This window comes from Glossina fuscipes, unplaced genomic scaffold (assembly GCF_014805625.2).
Source record: "Glossina fuscipes isolate IAEA_lab_2018 unplaced genomic scaffold, Yale_Gfus_2 183, whole genome shotgun sequence".
Taxonomy (NCBI): domain Eukaryota; kingdom Metazoa; phylum Arthropoda; class Insecta; order Diptera; family Glossinidae; genus Glossina; species Glossina fuscipes.
The window spans coordinates 312,874-327,680 of record NW_023998526.1 but is presented as its reverse complement, the minus strand read 5'-3'; the positions used below and the strand labels follow the sequence as shown (position 1 = coordinate 327,680).

The 14,807-nt window shown below is 33.8% G+C and overlaps 1 protein-coding gene across 5 annotated transcripts in view; it reads right to left on the bottom strand.

Annotated features, from left to right (window-relative positions):
• LOC119641859 (serine-rich adhesin for platelets) overlaps positions 1-14,807 on the bottom strand; it is a 62,075-nt gene that overhangs the window by 24,453 nt on the left and 22,815 nt on the right. For 2 of the 5 annotated variants that reach the window (XM_038040739.1, XM_038040740.1), the window contains 7 exons: positions 14,494-14,581; positions 14,150-14,288; positions 12,076-12,340; positions 11,767-11,856; positions 8,076-8,279; positions 6,813-7,713; positions 4,332-4,820 (listed from right to left, as the gene is read on the bottom strand). In XM_038040739.1, the coding sequence (XP_037896667.1) occupies positions 4,332-4,820; positions 6,813-7,713; positions 8,076-8,279; positions 11,767-11,856; positions 12,076-12,340; positions 14,150-14,288; positions 14,494-14,581 (2,176 nt within the window). The remainder of the gene's footprint in view (positions 1-4,331; positions 4,821-6,812; positions 7,714-8,075; positions 8,280-11,766; positions 11,857-12,075; positions 12,341-14,149; positions 14,289-14,493; positions 14,582-14,807) is intronic. The other 3 variants (XM_038040742.1, XM_038040741.1, XM_038040743.1) reach the window with 3 other exon arrangements.

The following is a 14,807-nucleotide window of genomic DNA, read 5'->3' as shown; positions in this document are numbered from 1 at the left end:
TTTGGTTTATGATTTCTTTTTGTCTTATATTTAACAAGTCGGAAAACTATATTCCGCTGTGTCTGAATTTTTTATACCACTAACATTCTCTTAAAAACATTCGAAAGTATTGGATAAGCATCGTCCTTTTTTCTAATTATTGTGTAGGCAGTGTTAGATAGAGTATACGATATACAAATCGGTTATATTATACTTTATAAGCAATGGACGAAACACCTAATTTTTGACAATTGAAAAATTTACATGGTTCTGTAAGCATGTTCTTCAACCGATTCAGCCCATTTTTAATAACAATGTATGTGCAGTGAATGTGATCCTTTTTCCAATGTTTCTGTATGTAACATATGTATGCAAATTGCACAACATTTTAAGTTTTGAATAGAATAAAATGGGAAATGTATAAAAACGGCATTTAATTCCTTTATGTGTAAGATTCCTGTTATCACTGCTATCCATATTTCTGCAGCGGCAACTTCTCCATACATGGGGACTTTATATTAAATTAGAGGGAACCTATTACAATACATACGTACTTGTGCATGCATACACATGAATTCACTCTATAATTTTCTCTTCCTCATTGTGCATCGCTACTTTGAGAAATGATTGATTCATTTTCAGTAGTGAAATTTTATCGATTTCTCCGATTTAAGCGCGCGTAGATATACCTATATAAACATTAATTATATCGATTGATTTAAGAAATTTATTTACCGTAAAAGAAAAATTTTTTTAAACTGTCTTTCTTTTTTGTTTTTCTTCTGTATTCTGTTTGTGTTGTTTTCTTTTTTGGAGGAATTAATAAAAATACAAAACTTTGCTTTGGGTGGCAAGACTTTTATGGTTAACTTTGCCACATATCTGCGCGTCTTTTGTTTTGGCCGACGCATTGTTTTTCGCAAGGAATCTAAAAATAAGAGTAATATTTGCAAAGCTAGGCATAAAGTGCTTTTCCTGCTTTCCCTAAACAATTAAAAATAAAGGACAGAAAAATATTTAAATTGCTCAATAACGTATATGATGACAATATAAATAGCACTGGTATGTTTTCAAAGATCCATTGTTTACATAAAAATCTAAAAAAAATTCTTCCTGTTGTAATAAATAAATCAAACACCGATGTTTTCAAAGTTAAAGAATGTATTTTTACATCTTTCAACACGTGTCTATTGATGCGAATATTTTTTCTGATACAATGGACAGGCACACTGAAGCTGTTGAAAAGCCCGCAATTCACAATATGAAAACAAGTAGATATGACAATTTTTTACATACTCTAATCCATTTCAATTCGGAAACTTCCAAAGATCGCATTGTAGAAAAAATTGCCGCCTTTCAAAAAACGTCAATGCCATGTCATGTAGTTCCAGTGCTTCTGAGATCTATTAATGGTTACTATCTCCTTATAGGTCGTTTCACACACAAATATAGCGATCGAAACAGATCTAGATACAAAACTGCCAACCCTAATCCTAATCTTACAATCATCTAAGTTTACTTTCCGTCATGCTCAAAAAATAAGCGACTTTATCATCAAAACGTCATTCTATGTGGTGATTTCGAACCTCAAAATTGCATTTTTGGTGATTCGTACAACACAAGTCCTGGTTAATACCCTCGCTTCTCAAATGTCGACTCTCAATATTGGTAAACATACCTTCTTCAGTGCCAGGCACGGTTAACAAAATTATAGTGTTTTAGACTTACACCTACTAACTGTCATAATTTAGCTTTTTGGGGAGATACTGTAAAGGTATATGTAGACAACAGACGCGGCTCCCTTACTTCCTACTTTTCCATCAAAGGACATAATGTATTACACCCAAGAAAGATGTTGCTCGCAATCTGTCTAAAATTTCGCTCGATGGTAAATCTGAATCTACTCAAATTACTCTTGCAAAAAAGTTAGTCTCAGGCAAAAATTAATACCTTTGTGGCAATCTCCTATGAACCAAAATCGCGGTGGAACTCTAATCCAAAAACTCTTTCCCGATAACTCCAACACTTCAAGAAAAATTCGGCAGTTCCAAAACACTGTCAAGAAAGACAAATTTACACAGCGAAACGAAATTTCTAAGTTCGGTAACTCCACGGCCTTTTGGCACTTTATTGAAGAACATGATCAAATGACGCACAATGGTCCTCCTTGGGATTATGACAACAACCTTATCTACCTTAATTTACTCAAAAATTAAATAAAGATCGACAATGCTTTCAAATGTTGTTGATAAAAAAGACACAGCAGCTGCAGCAAGCGATGGCATATAATATGACATGATTAAAGCTCTGTCCCCACGAAACACACACATAGTGGTAAACAAACACAAAGCAAAGGATGACCAAAGTCGTTCTCACTCCGAAAAGGAGAACAAACTCCAGATTTTCGTCCCTTTTCGCTTATCTCAGCTTTCTTCACAATAATCAACTCTATGAGCGGAAAAATATTTTCCATCACTCACATCTTCCAAATCGCTCCGTTGTCTATTCGAAAAATGAATCCGTAAGCATGTGGCTAACTGAACTGTCACTCCTTGTTTCTGGTGAAAAAAAGGCTTGACCACTCCGCTACATGTGGCCTTTAATCCAAATAAAGCTCGAACAATATCTTTTACCAAAGGTTCGAACAAGTAAATTAATATGAACATCTATGGTCTTCATAACATTCAACATTTACTTTTTACACTAATAATAAAGTGAGAAATTCTATTGGCACTAACGGAGATAAATTTAAAATTTTTTGGATTTTGACTCATATTGGCCTTTTGCAGGTCCACCGACCAAATCCTCAGCTTCGGCACATTTGAAAAAATGAAAAAATTTGATCTTCAACTATATATTTGAAAATACTTAAAATTAAAAAAAAAAAATGGCTAGTATTATGATCCGCACTGCTCGCATGGTAAACCTTTTAGGACTAAAACGTTTGCAGGAATCCGCCTTATATTATCGCAACACACCAATGGATCTTTAGGAAATTTACCTCTCCAGTTTACAATCGCGGACAAATTCGAATATTCCAAAACCCAGTCTAGCGTCGTCTAGCCTTATTGACATCTTGAAGGTAAGGAAGTAATATCAATAAAATATCTAACTGAATTAAAGCGACTAGACTAACCATCTAATCTGTCTGTTAAAAAAAGCAGAGCCGATATTATTGGTTGCTAGAGCGTCTTCTACTTTTTAGTGAATAGTGGAAGAGTTTGTCGTCTTCTCCATCGATTGCTTTTATAAAGGATATTTCAAGAACAGAAATTTATTGTGGAAACTGCGAAACCTTAGTTTCTTAAGATGCAGTAAGTTAAAATTTTTTTTAAGACCTAATAAACTGAACGCATACATCTACTGCTATTATTTTAGTTTGCTTTACTACAAAATATTGCTAACAATATACAAAAATACTTTGACAAAGACCTCAAATTCGTTTAAATGTATACAGTACATTCAAATTTTACTCAACAATAATATAAAAAGTAATAAGTATATCTTTTGCTGTTTTTGCTCCTGAGAAGAACACACAGCGCACAGCCGGAGACGGATTCTGATATTGAGTAATAATAAAACAAAAAACTTTCACAATTTTATCAGCAGTAATTCTTTTGCTTCTCTTTTTTTGGAGGGTTGAAAGCGCTGTGCATCGACAAGTAGATACGAAATTTTATTCATATTACGTGCCTAACAAAACTTTGTTTACTTAGTATTGCGAGAGCACGATGTGATATGCATATTATATCTGTTCGCACACATATGCGTCTTTATAGCAATATTCATTGGACCAACCAAACTGTACGAATATTTGTTTTAGGTGTCAACGAACGATTTAGCATAAAACGGAAAGGCGTTTTTTCACTTTTCGGAGTCTTAATAATATGCACAGTGGAAATAATAGACCTACTATAAAGGATATTTTGTTAGCGGCAGACGTTGGCGTTAAGGTAATACCCTTTTGTATGGAAAAGGAGTAACTCGCACACATATACAGAAAATTCCTTGGAGGATTAACAATTTTTTGTCTCATTTCTTTGTATCTATCGTATCTGAATTACACAAAAATATCGATTTTATACAATTATAGGGTTAAAATCTTATACATTGGTACATATGTATGTAATTTGAAGTATACGCAAATCTATCCACTCTTTCGTTAGGGGAAATGGAGAAATGGATGAGCAAAAAAAGGAAATTATTTAAAGCTGTAGAAAGACGGCAATAGTTATTGAAATTTATCGCGAGGATAATGTATTTGAGTGTTCGAATGAGTAGCAATTAGGATGATGATTGTGTCGTGATAATATCGTTTTATAGATATACAAAGAAAATTGGTCGATCTTTACATTGTTCATACTAACCAAATACATGGCCAGCTTGTTGATGTCCAAATTAGCCAATTGACTGACGTCGGTGGTATTCAGGATGCTCAACATTAGGCTTATGTCGGCCGCTGTAGGCATTGGAGCTGTAGCTACAGCAGCAGCTGCTGCTGCGGCAGCTTGTTGTTGCATATTTTGTTGCTGCTGCTGTTGATGTTGCTGCTGCTGTTGCTGTGTAGTTTGATGTTGTATCTGATGTTGTAACGAAACGTTGTGACCAATAGTTTGAGGGACAGCAGCGGCAGCAGCAGCAGCTGCTGCTGACGTACTCGGGCCGGTAGCTAAGGGACCGACATTGTTATTGTGCTGTATTAGTGATTGCAAACTACGGCTCCCGGGATCGGAGCTGTTACTCGCAGCAGCAGCGGCGTTTTGCATTTGCATTTGCATCGACTGCAAAGTCGGTGTAGTAGGCACCGAAAGTGGGGGTGTCGTACTGACCAAAGCCTGTAGCTGAGTACGTTGAAAAATAAATATAAAATGTATGCCACAAAAGTTTATATTGCATTCTACATGTACGTAAACAAACATTTTATGTGGAGTATTTATATATAATAAACTATTGAAAAGCGTCAAATTTTGAGATGTTTTGTATTTTATTTAGTGAAATTTGTTATATTCAACTTTGTGCAATAGTAAAGTAGTATCTTTGATATAATTTTAAAATGGAAATGAATACAAATTTCTTAGTTGGTCGTGTTTTAATAACCTAAACGTGAGCGAAGTTTTGAATATTGTCTGCAACGCTGCGATCTGCGTTTATTTTATTTTATGAGAATACTCTCTCCTCACCCACTTATGGAAATTTACTTTCGCATTGTTCCTAAATCCTACGAAGTTAACGTGAATGTCGGTACATAATTAGTAAATGATAATTGGTCTTTAAAATTGTTAGAAGCGCAATAGGTTAACATAATTTCGACTTACTTTATGTTAAAGTAAGTGGAGCAACCAACATTGTTGCAATTAAGATGCATCAGCACAAACAACGTTTAATTTACAACTATCTAACAGAGTGACTAATTTCAATTCTGCAGTTACGTATTAATTGTGAAGCTATATCGAAGTTCGATGCCCCCTAAATAATAGAGCTAATAATAATATTACATGTTTCAGTACAGCTCACGTTGTGTTAAAAAAAAGTTTTTATACCGTCCACAATTTGTGTTACATAAGATCTATTAAATGTTCCTAAGACGCGGAAATACGCACCTGCGTGTTAGTTTGTTCTAAATTAATGTCTCTAGTTATGTATTCATGTTGTATGCCATTTTTAAACGTAGACATCGCTGAATCCCTTTAAGCAACTTAGAAAAGCAAAACACAAATAAATGTATGAACTAAAAAAAGGATTATTTAAATGCCTTAATGAAGTACACTCCATGTTTCTTATGCGGAATAAACCATATTCTATTGGGACAACCAGTGATGTCCCGTACAGGTGTTCCCGTACCTATAATCCCGTACCGTGACCTTAGGCGGTAAAGTTCTACAAATCTTCTCAAAGTTGAAACTGCGTCGTTGCAGTGAATGAATTTCATTTATTCCTCGTTCCTTATTCCACTTGTTTATCCTTAATTGATATACATGAAAAATTAAAAATCGACATTTTGTCCCGTAAAATTTCAAATTTGTACATTTACCTCGAAAAGCAGATTCATTTCAAATTTATCTGCTAAAATTATAATACATGTTTTAAATCACGATTATAATCATAAAATGTTTTCTTATTCGAGAATAGCAGACTCTCTCTTTGTCTTTACATGTCGCCATTTCTCTCGAGATATTATAGGCCCACAATTACTAAACAGCCAGCATTCTTCTTTGTGGCCTCAAAATTATAAATTTCCAGTTTAGAAGAGCTAAGCCGCAAATTTTTCTTTAAAAAACAATTCGTGACAGGATCGATAGTTTAATAATTCAATACAATGATTCTCCAATGACGGTTTCTATTTTGTGTAAATGCCGAGGAGACGCTCTCGAATTATACAAAATATGCATATATGCAAATATGCGGCATACAATATATGGAGTGAAAGTGCAGTCTTTTTACTTTACTATAATATGTCTTAAGGACACTAGTGACGGGCATTGAAAAATTGGACGTAAGCCGAAACTCTTTCTTATTTAAATTACAATATGATTAATAATATTCCAAAATTTCTACAAAAAAATTCTACTTTACTACTCATTCAAAGAAATTTATAACAAATTTTACTCTTAGGATAATTCATAATTTGTTATTGTTCGTATTGCCAATGCTAATAGTCAAAATTACGTACATCGGAAAAAATAATATATAAAAAAAACCCCAATTTGCACATTTTAAAAGAAAAAAGAACACGTGCTCTTCATATTCATACTCTTGAAAACGCCTTATCAATGTAAATGGATAAAAGGTACAAAATGTGCAAATGGGTTTTTTTCCAAAAAATTTTAGCTTACCTTAGCTTTTTGCTGTTGTTTAAGCTCTTCTTTTTTATAGTTGCGTTGATAGGCGGTAATGACCCGCCTAAGACGCGTGTTTAAATCTTGCATTGAAGGCCATGAAGTTGCAGCATCTTCAGGAGGTATTTGAGTGGGCGGATATGATCCGGCCCCACTCTCCTCTTCGTCCAAGCCTAAACAGGAGTTTGGATTAACAGTTTCGTTTTGCGTTTGCTCATTTGAGGAAGAAGTTGAAGATGATGAAGTGATGGTATTGGTGGTGGTAGTAGTAGAAGATGTGGATGTATTGGTAACAATAGTAGTAGTATTGGTGATGGTTGAGGTGATGGTGGTGGTTGTGCATGTATTATTGGCGTTAGAGCCTGAATTTGAAGCTTCCTTAACGGTAGCAATATCAGCCATGAAGCCAGCCTTCGGTGAAGCAACAGTTGTTAATGTTTTTGTAGTTTCTATTTCTGATAAAGTGGTCTCGACGGAATTGGCTTCGGTAGCAGCTGCTGTACTGCTATCGCTAGCACTGTCTATTACATTACTCATAATAACAGCACCAACTACGGCTACTTTAACCAATTCCGTTTTTGTGATATTTTCACTTTCAGTTTTCGTAACGTTTTCATCATCTTTCTCACTACCGTTAATGTCTCTTTTGTATTCATCTTCAGCCATAACAACAGTCACCTTATCGTCGGCTTTGTCTTCACTGGCCACAATTGCTTCGTCAGCGGTCGCCGATTTCGCCAATTTTTTATTCTTACCCGAAGAGCTGGGCCGTTCGGGATCAAGAGAATCTTTGTTATCGCCTGTAGTAAGTTTGGTAGAATCGGAGTCTTTGGTAGCCGTTCCATCGTCATCGACTTCATCACCATCTTCAAGTTTTGAATTGGCATCGTCTTCGTTACTAAAAATTAGTTTAGAAAATAAAGTAGATAAATATGTACTTGCTAGCAAATTTAAGTAACTTCATATTGCTCATATGATAAATCACACCAAATTATGCACTTTTATGAGAAATTTTGATATTCTCACTTCTTTTTAAGAAACGAATTTACATTGTGTAAATAAAACATATAGGTGGAGTATTACGAAAAATGTCACATAGGGCGTAACTTGGTCGGTCTAACCCTTTTTATATAATTTAAAAGACACGGCACATTTCAAAACGTACAAAAAATCACTAGACGTTTTTCGAGATCACAGCCAACCAACAACATTCTTTTGATAGTTGCAAGGTGGTTAACATTTAGATTTTCGTACACTTACATTGGCAAATTGGTCACGGTTAGCGCATCGTCGGCTGAACCAACGTGACCAACGTAACACAACATTGGATCAGAACGCATTTGACGATACATTTCGCAGCCATGTTTGAAGGTGCCTACTAAGAGACTCTTATCGCAGCATGCCGGATTCCACCACGAAGCAGGAACTTGATCGACCATTGTTGGTGGACGGATGGGTAGCTCACTACATGTGACGATAAAAAAATAATGAAAGCTTAGTAATAATAATGTAGTGAATATAGCGAAAAAACTCAAAAAGACATGAAAACAAATTTGCAGTGAAAATTTGATTAAAAACAGTCATTCAGCAATTGCTTTAAAAGAAAATAAAAAAAAATTGATTTATATTATGATCTTAATCTTCTTTGATTTTCCATTTCCGTTTCAAATCGCAAACCAAAGTTTGGAATTTTATAAAATATTTAGGACGAAAAAAACTACACAAAAAGAAGAGATCTAATCAAGAATGTATAATTTTTTATGAAGTCTGTAACCGGTATGTGAATTTGACGTAAACGGAAGAATAACTCCAGAATACATTCATGTTTCCGTATAATATATTTCCGCTTGCTCTTTACAAAATAAATCCTCGGCAAGTTATATTAGCAATACAATTTTAAAATGACAGAAGTCATTAAAATTTTCAAGTAATTTACAAGTAGCGTAAATTTACAATGTTAGTTCGAAAGCAATTTTGATATTAAATACATTATAGTAAAATAAATAAAGAGTATATATAAAGTCGTTTTCCTGACTTACATATCTAAAATACAGAACTAATTGTAGTCCCGTATTTAGAACTTATAAAAATTTAAGGAAAGACATGAGAAAGTATTTACTCCTACATTTGTTGAATACGTCAATTAAACTATATGGAATAGTCCAGAATTTCCGGAATAGTCGATACAAATTCAATGAAAGAGTCTACCAAAACTCTACAAATTTATTTCTCGAAGTATATATTTATATGATTATCTATTTTATGTCTCAGAATAAGAAATAGTTCGTAAAATAAATGGTGAAAAGGTAGAACACCCAATCTGGATCGGCTTTCATGCCAAACGAGCAGTGCCTTGACTAATTCAAGTAAAAAGAAATTACTGAAACTATGTAGTAATGCAGTGTTTTTTGACTGGCCACATTCCTAATATATGGATACTTGCGGTAGTTATTCCAATGCCAGAACTTAAAAACGTATACGTCCCATCGGACTATTGTCCAAACTCTCTGCTAGCTTTTTTAGATTACTTTCAATAAAATAAGCGATATCCTTGGCTGCACACCGAGAATTGAACATACATTCTACGCGAACAATGTTTACATTTTGACAAAAAGAGAAGATAATACTAAAACAATTAATCCTCACATCTATTGTGAGAGAGATTCTAATTTGGGCGAAGGTGCTCAGGTGCGAAAATTTGAATATAAGAATTTAGAAAAAAGCATATTTGTAGAACGTGCCTATGCAACAAAGACAATAGCCTGATGCGCATTAATAATTTGTCAATACAAAATGTGTAATTCTCGCTTGTTCATCCTCCAAAAAATATCGTTGGAAACCACACTGCTTTCAGTTAAAAAAGTCTATTTTAAAGGAGACGGGGAATTCATCACAGCTGAAAATGGCCTCCCAGCTTTAGAAAATACACTTTATTAATTAATCAAACTTCTTAACTCAAACAAAGAAGATATAAAAAAGGCTGTTATTGCCGAAAAAAATTAAAAGGTCACCATCTACAATTAACTACTGTTTGTATGTAGCAAAGGAATAGAAAGTTCCCCCAAAAATGTCCAGCAATGTTTACCTTAAGCCTCTACGGATTTTGAAACGCGACCATTGTGACATTTCACTCTCTATCTAGAAAAAAGAAGATGGTACAGATTACGTCTTCAGGAATCTAATTGAAGAGAAAACCCAAATATTAGAAAGTTTACAGTCTGCCTTCTGGTAAATGCTTCGGGAGAAGCATTCTGCTGCATCAAACAAACAAACTCAAAACTGTTGTTTTTGCTGATAGTTTGTCTGCGTTAATAGTTTTCCGGAATCCCTTCTTCGGCCTGGAGCATCATAAACAAACTAAGCAAGACCAAGCTATACGAGCGGCGAAGTCTGCTGCTAATTATAGGCGATACCATGGAAAAGCTGCACCTTCAAAGACACATTGAAAGTAATGTTATAAAGAAAACGATGGAAACACATCTGCGACACTATCATTAGCTCTCTTCTTCTGTTAGTACTCACTTAGCCCCGCTATTACGTCTAACAAATATCGACAAAATAAAGATCAAAATATTTACGAGAATTCGCCTTGTCCTTGAGAAAAAGACTTATTTTTAGCCAGCAATTGCATACAAGTTTTTACATTGTTTGCGACTGCCTAAATTTTCCTTTGTTATAACAAAGCAAATGATCCTATAGACATCCTGAAATCAACTCCAAAACGCGGTATCAATTCACTCTATCTATTACATTTTATGTATAAGTCTATGTATATATTTTAATATTTAAAAAACATTATGCCAAATTGTACTTGGCCAAATTGCTGATAGAAAACTCTTTAAAGAAATTCTTGCAAATTTTTGAAACAAATATATTGGGTCTTCATCAATTTTGGATACAAATAATCATAAAATTATTTTTGTGGATTGTGGGTTTATATTCGCCGATCGGAACGACATTTACACTTAGTAAATTGGCATTTTAAATAAGGCATCATTTAATAAGCGTACATTTAACGGCCAGAACAATTTTACTTTAGCAACCAACACAAAAGTAACTAACCACTAACCAGTTTAAACATGCCTATATCCACGTAACACATCATTCAATAAATCTGCTGTCTAACATATATACGGCTTCACTGTTGAAAAATTCATGTGATTTCTGGATAATATCAGTCTTCAAACGATGTGCATTCAAATTTTATTTCAGAAAACATGGAAAAGGTGCACCAAATCGTTTTGGAAAACCGATGACTAAAAGTTCGTGAAATCACTGTAGCCTTAAAGATGCACTATATTTTCTACTTTACAAAGTGATTGAAGTTCAAATCGCTATTTGGCACTCGTTAGGCGAAGTTTTTCATGAGATTTCGTATAACGAATGAAAAGGGTTCATTATAAACTTCCAAAGTCTAATCGGCAGCAACACAAGTAGACAGTAACCATGAAACCAGTCCAAAGCGACTAAAAAATAGCCAGGGATCACACACGCCTGCCAACAGTATTACCATATATTTGTCATACGAGAAACTTATTGAGTAATATGATATATAACCTACTGTAGTTAGTGATAATTTGTCATTAATTTCTATTTGTTTCCCGTAATTCCTCTCCGGTTTTTTAGTTGTTTTGGATATTGTGTGGACGACGGAGAATAATGTTTTCATTTACCCTGTTTATTTCTTCTTTCTTGAATATATTTATAATTTATGCGATATGATGAAAAAAATATGTATACTGAAATCAATCTGCGATGCGTGCTTCTGAGTACTGTAAACTTATCTAGCATTTCCTATTTTAGCGTTCAATAGCAAATACAATAATGAATACGTTATTCTATTGCCCAAGACTGGATATAATTTGCAATATATTTTTGTCATTTTTCTTGCTAAATTTAAGAACTTTCAAAGAAGAAAAATAAAAGTGAAAATTTTAGGAACAAAGCTTACCTGGCGGGAGTATTTTCCTTGATCTGCTGAACTAGATCTCCGATCACCTCGTGTTGTATATAATATAGCATGCGAACACGTAACAAAACTCTAATAAAAGTAAATTTTTTAAACATAAAATTAAACAATATAAAAAAAGAGGAAAAGGTACAGGTAAAACAATATTCGTTGTAAATTATGGAAAGTGCACGTATTATAAAAGTTGAGCAACAAAAAGGGATAGAGAAGAAACACAAATAAGTTGGATTAATTTATAAAAATATTCTCTGTTGGAGCTAATATCAAAAAATTCGATTCCACACGACTCACTTATTCGCGTGTCTGCTTAAATGCTTTTTGTAAGCGCCTTCCAAGTATGCATCAGCATCGTATTTGTCCTGCTTGCTCCAATGATTCGGATCTTGTGGATTTTGTGGAGATCTTACAATCGGCTCTTTTTCAATAATGGCAACACTTGATTTAGTGGCAGTAGGAATGGTAACCAGCGAAGTGCTGTTTGGTGAAACAATTAAAGGAGTTGTTTCAGCCCCGGCTACCGTTGGAAATTCTTTTTGAGTTTTACCGCCATTGCGACCTTATAAATGAGAAGAGAGTTAGGAAAACTAAAAATTAGATTTTTATTTAATTATAAAATATGGATAACGTTTTTTCTACAAGGTTTTAGTGTACAAGTCCATCTAAACGGAGTGTCACTCTGTTTATTTAAAATAAAATTTAAGAAGATCAAGCAATTTTAACAGACAAGAATACACTATTTACCAAAGTCATTAGAGTCCTTATTCAGATCCACTCAAACCAAAATATATATAATATAAAAAGATTTTGGACACTAAGTTGTCCATAATAAGTAGCAACCCAAACTTGGGAACGATTTGAACAAACCAAAAACAATTGCTTTTAACGTTTTTAATGAAGGTAATGTAAGTTAGTTGCTATTTTTACCATTTTTAGTTTCGAACACTTCAATATTTTTATGGATGTGAAAAGTTTTGATAAAAGTTTTGATATATGTACAGTGTAGTGTACAAAATAAAGTGTATAAGTTTGTATATGCCATTTATTAAGTCTGTCAAATTCTTTAATGATAATTAATAAATAGATAACTATAGTAATTCTCACTAGATTTAAGACTACATTTTTATACTATGGTTGAAAGATATGGTACAAGGCATAGAGTACTACAAACACGTCTGTACAAAAAATTAATTTTCAAAGCAAAAAAAGTTTCTTTAAATAGCAAAGAAGTGATTTTTACGTTTTTACAATAAGTATACGATAAATAAGTTATTGATTCGATAAACATATAGAAATCAATACCAGCAACACATTTTTGTTTTGTTTTGACGGATTAAAATAAATTTGCTATGAAATTTTATTAATCTAAAAATTTTTGGGTTTATGTATAAGACAACTAAGTTATGAACGACGACATAACGAACAAAACAATGAATAATTGCCATTTACAACAAAAATTCTTAGAATTGCAAACAAAGTTTAATTTACGATGATTCCACTTTGTGGGTTATTTTTAGACACTTTCGCTGATGTCTGCGTTAAACTTGAGTTATTCTTTCAAAAAATTTGAGCTTTAAGTTTGGAGCCACTGTTATGATGACACGAAACAAAATTCTTCATCGTATCGTTCCAGGGAATGGATTGAGTAGATTAATTGGGAGAATTGCAAGCGCAAAGATCGAGGATATAGAGGCGAGCCGTCCACATTGACTGCAACGGAATCACTTTGACAATAAAACGATCCTCTGTTTTGGATGCGACTAGAAGGGTGTGCGAGATATTAAAGCCTGGTGAAATTAATACCGAACACTACCACCAATAATTAATCAATTAAAAACCATTTGTTTTCTAGAAAAAGTCCAAAATTTACAAACAGGCTGCACCGAAGGCCATCATTTTCGAAGACATTGCTCCATCATATACGTGAAAATAAGGCCGCAACACGTCGCAGGCACTTTAAAGTAAAGGAGTAGCCTATATGGCTTACTCACCAGACAGGGCTTTTTCCGACTACCACTGTTTAAATGAATTGGTCGGACAGTTAGCGTAAACTGCAAATATCTTGAAAGTTGCCAAAATAGAACACTTTTTATCACTCTTTGGAGTTGCACCCGCTGTTAGTAATCAAAAAATTATAAAAATAACTTTCTAGACTAACTAACTAGATCTAACTATAGTTAACTTGCAATGAAACCTCTGTTAAACAATTTTTTCGATATCTTCAAACATAAATTTTGTGTTGCGAGATCGGTTTCTTTCGGTTTTCCTCTATACATTTTACTCCAACTTTTAACTACATCCGTGCGGTTGCGTACTTTGTGCGTGCTTGTATACTGTGTTCAGTTTACCATACCTTTTGCATTCCTACCTCGTGGCACTAAATTATGCAGACCACTATGGTCTCTGCTGATTTTTTGTATTTCACCATCCTCGGTGGGAGTAATCAAGTCCCAAATAAACGTTTTGATTTTCTCATCTCCCTTATAAACTTGTAAACAATAAAGTAACTGCAACAAAAAAGAGAAAGTTTTGATTTCATTTATCTTGTTTAGAAAACGTTGTGTGTGTAAATTTTCAATGATCAGTTTTTATAAATGAGAAGTTAGAAATTTTTATTCAGCGAAAGCCTAAAAGTTTTCTCAATATTAGCATGGTTGGTCATCATGTGAGTACGAAAAAATAATGCACATAGGCGATAAATAAATTTCTTACAATTATGCGGGCACAATCCTCAATATCGATTTCACGCCATCCTCGTTTGAATTGACCCAAGTCCAGAATTTCAGGCCACCGACCCCACCTGAAAAACGATGGAAACTTTATTTGCCAATGTAAACTTATAATTTATTTTATCTTTCATGTTATTATTGTCATAGCCTTCTTACGTATATTCTATCCACCATTGCGATGTTCTGAATAAATTTACCTGAAGTCAGTTGGCGTATTCTTTATAAAAACTGCGAACAAAAACGGAATTACGAACGAAACTGTAATTACCCAAAAGACGATTGATACAGAAAATATAT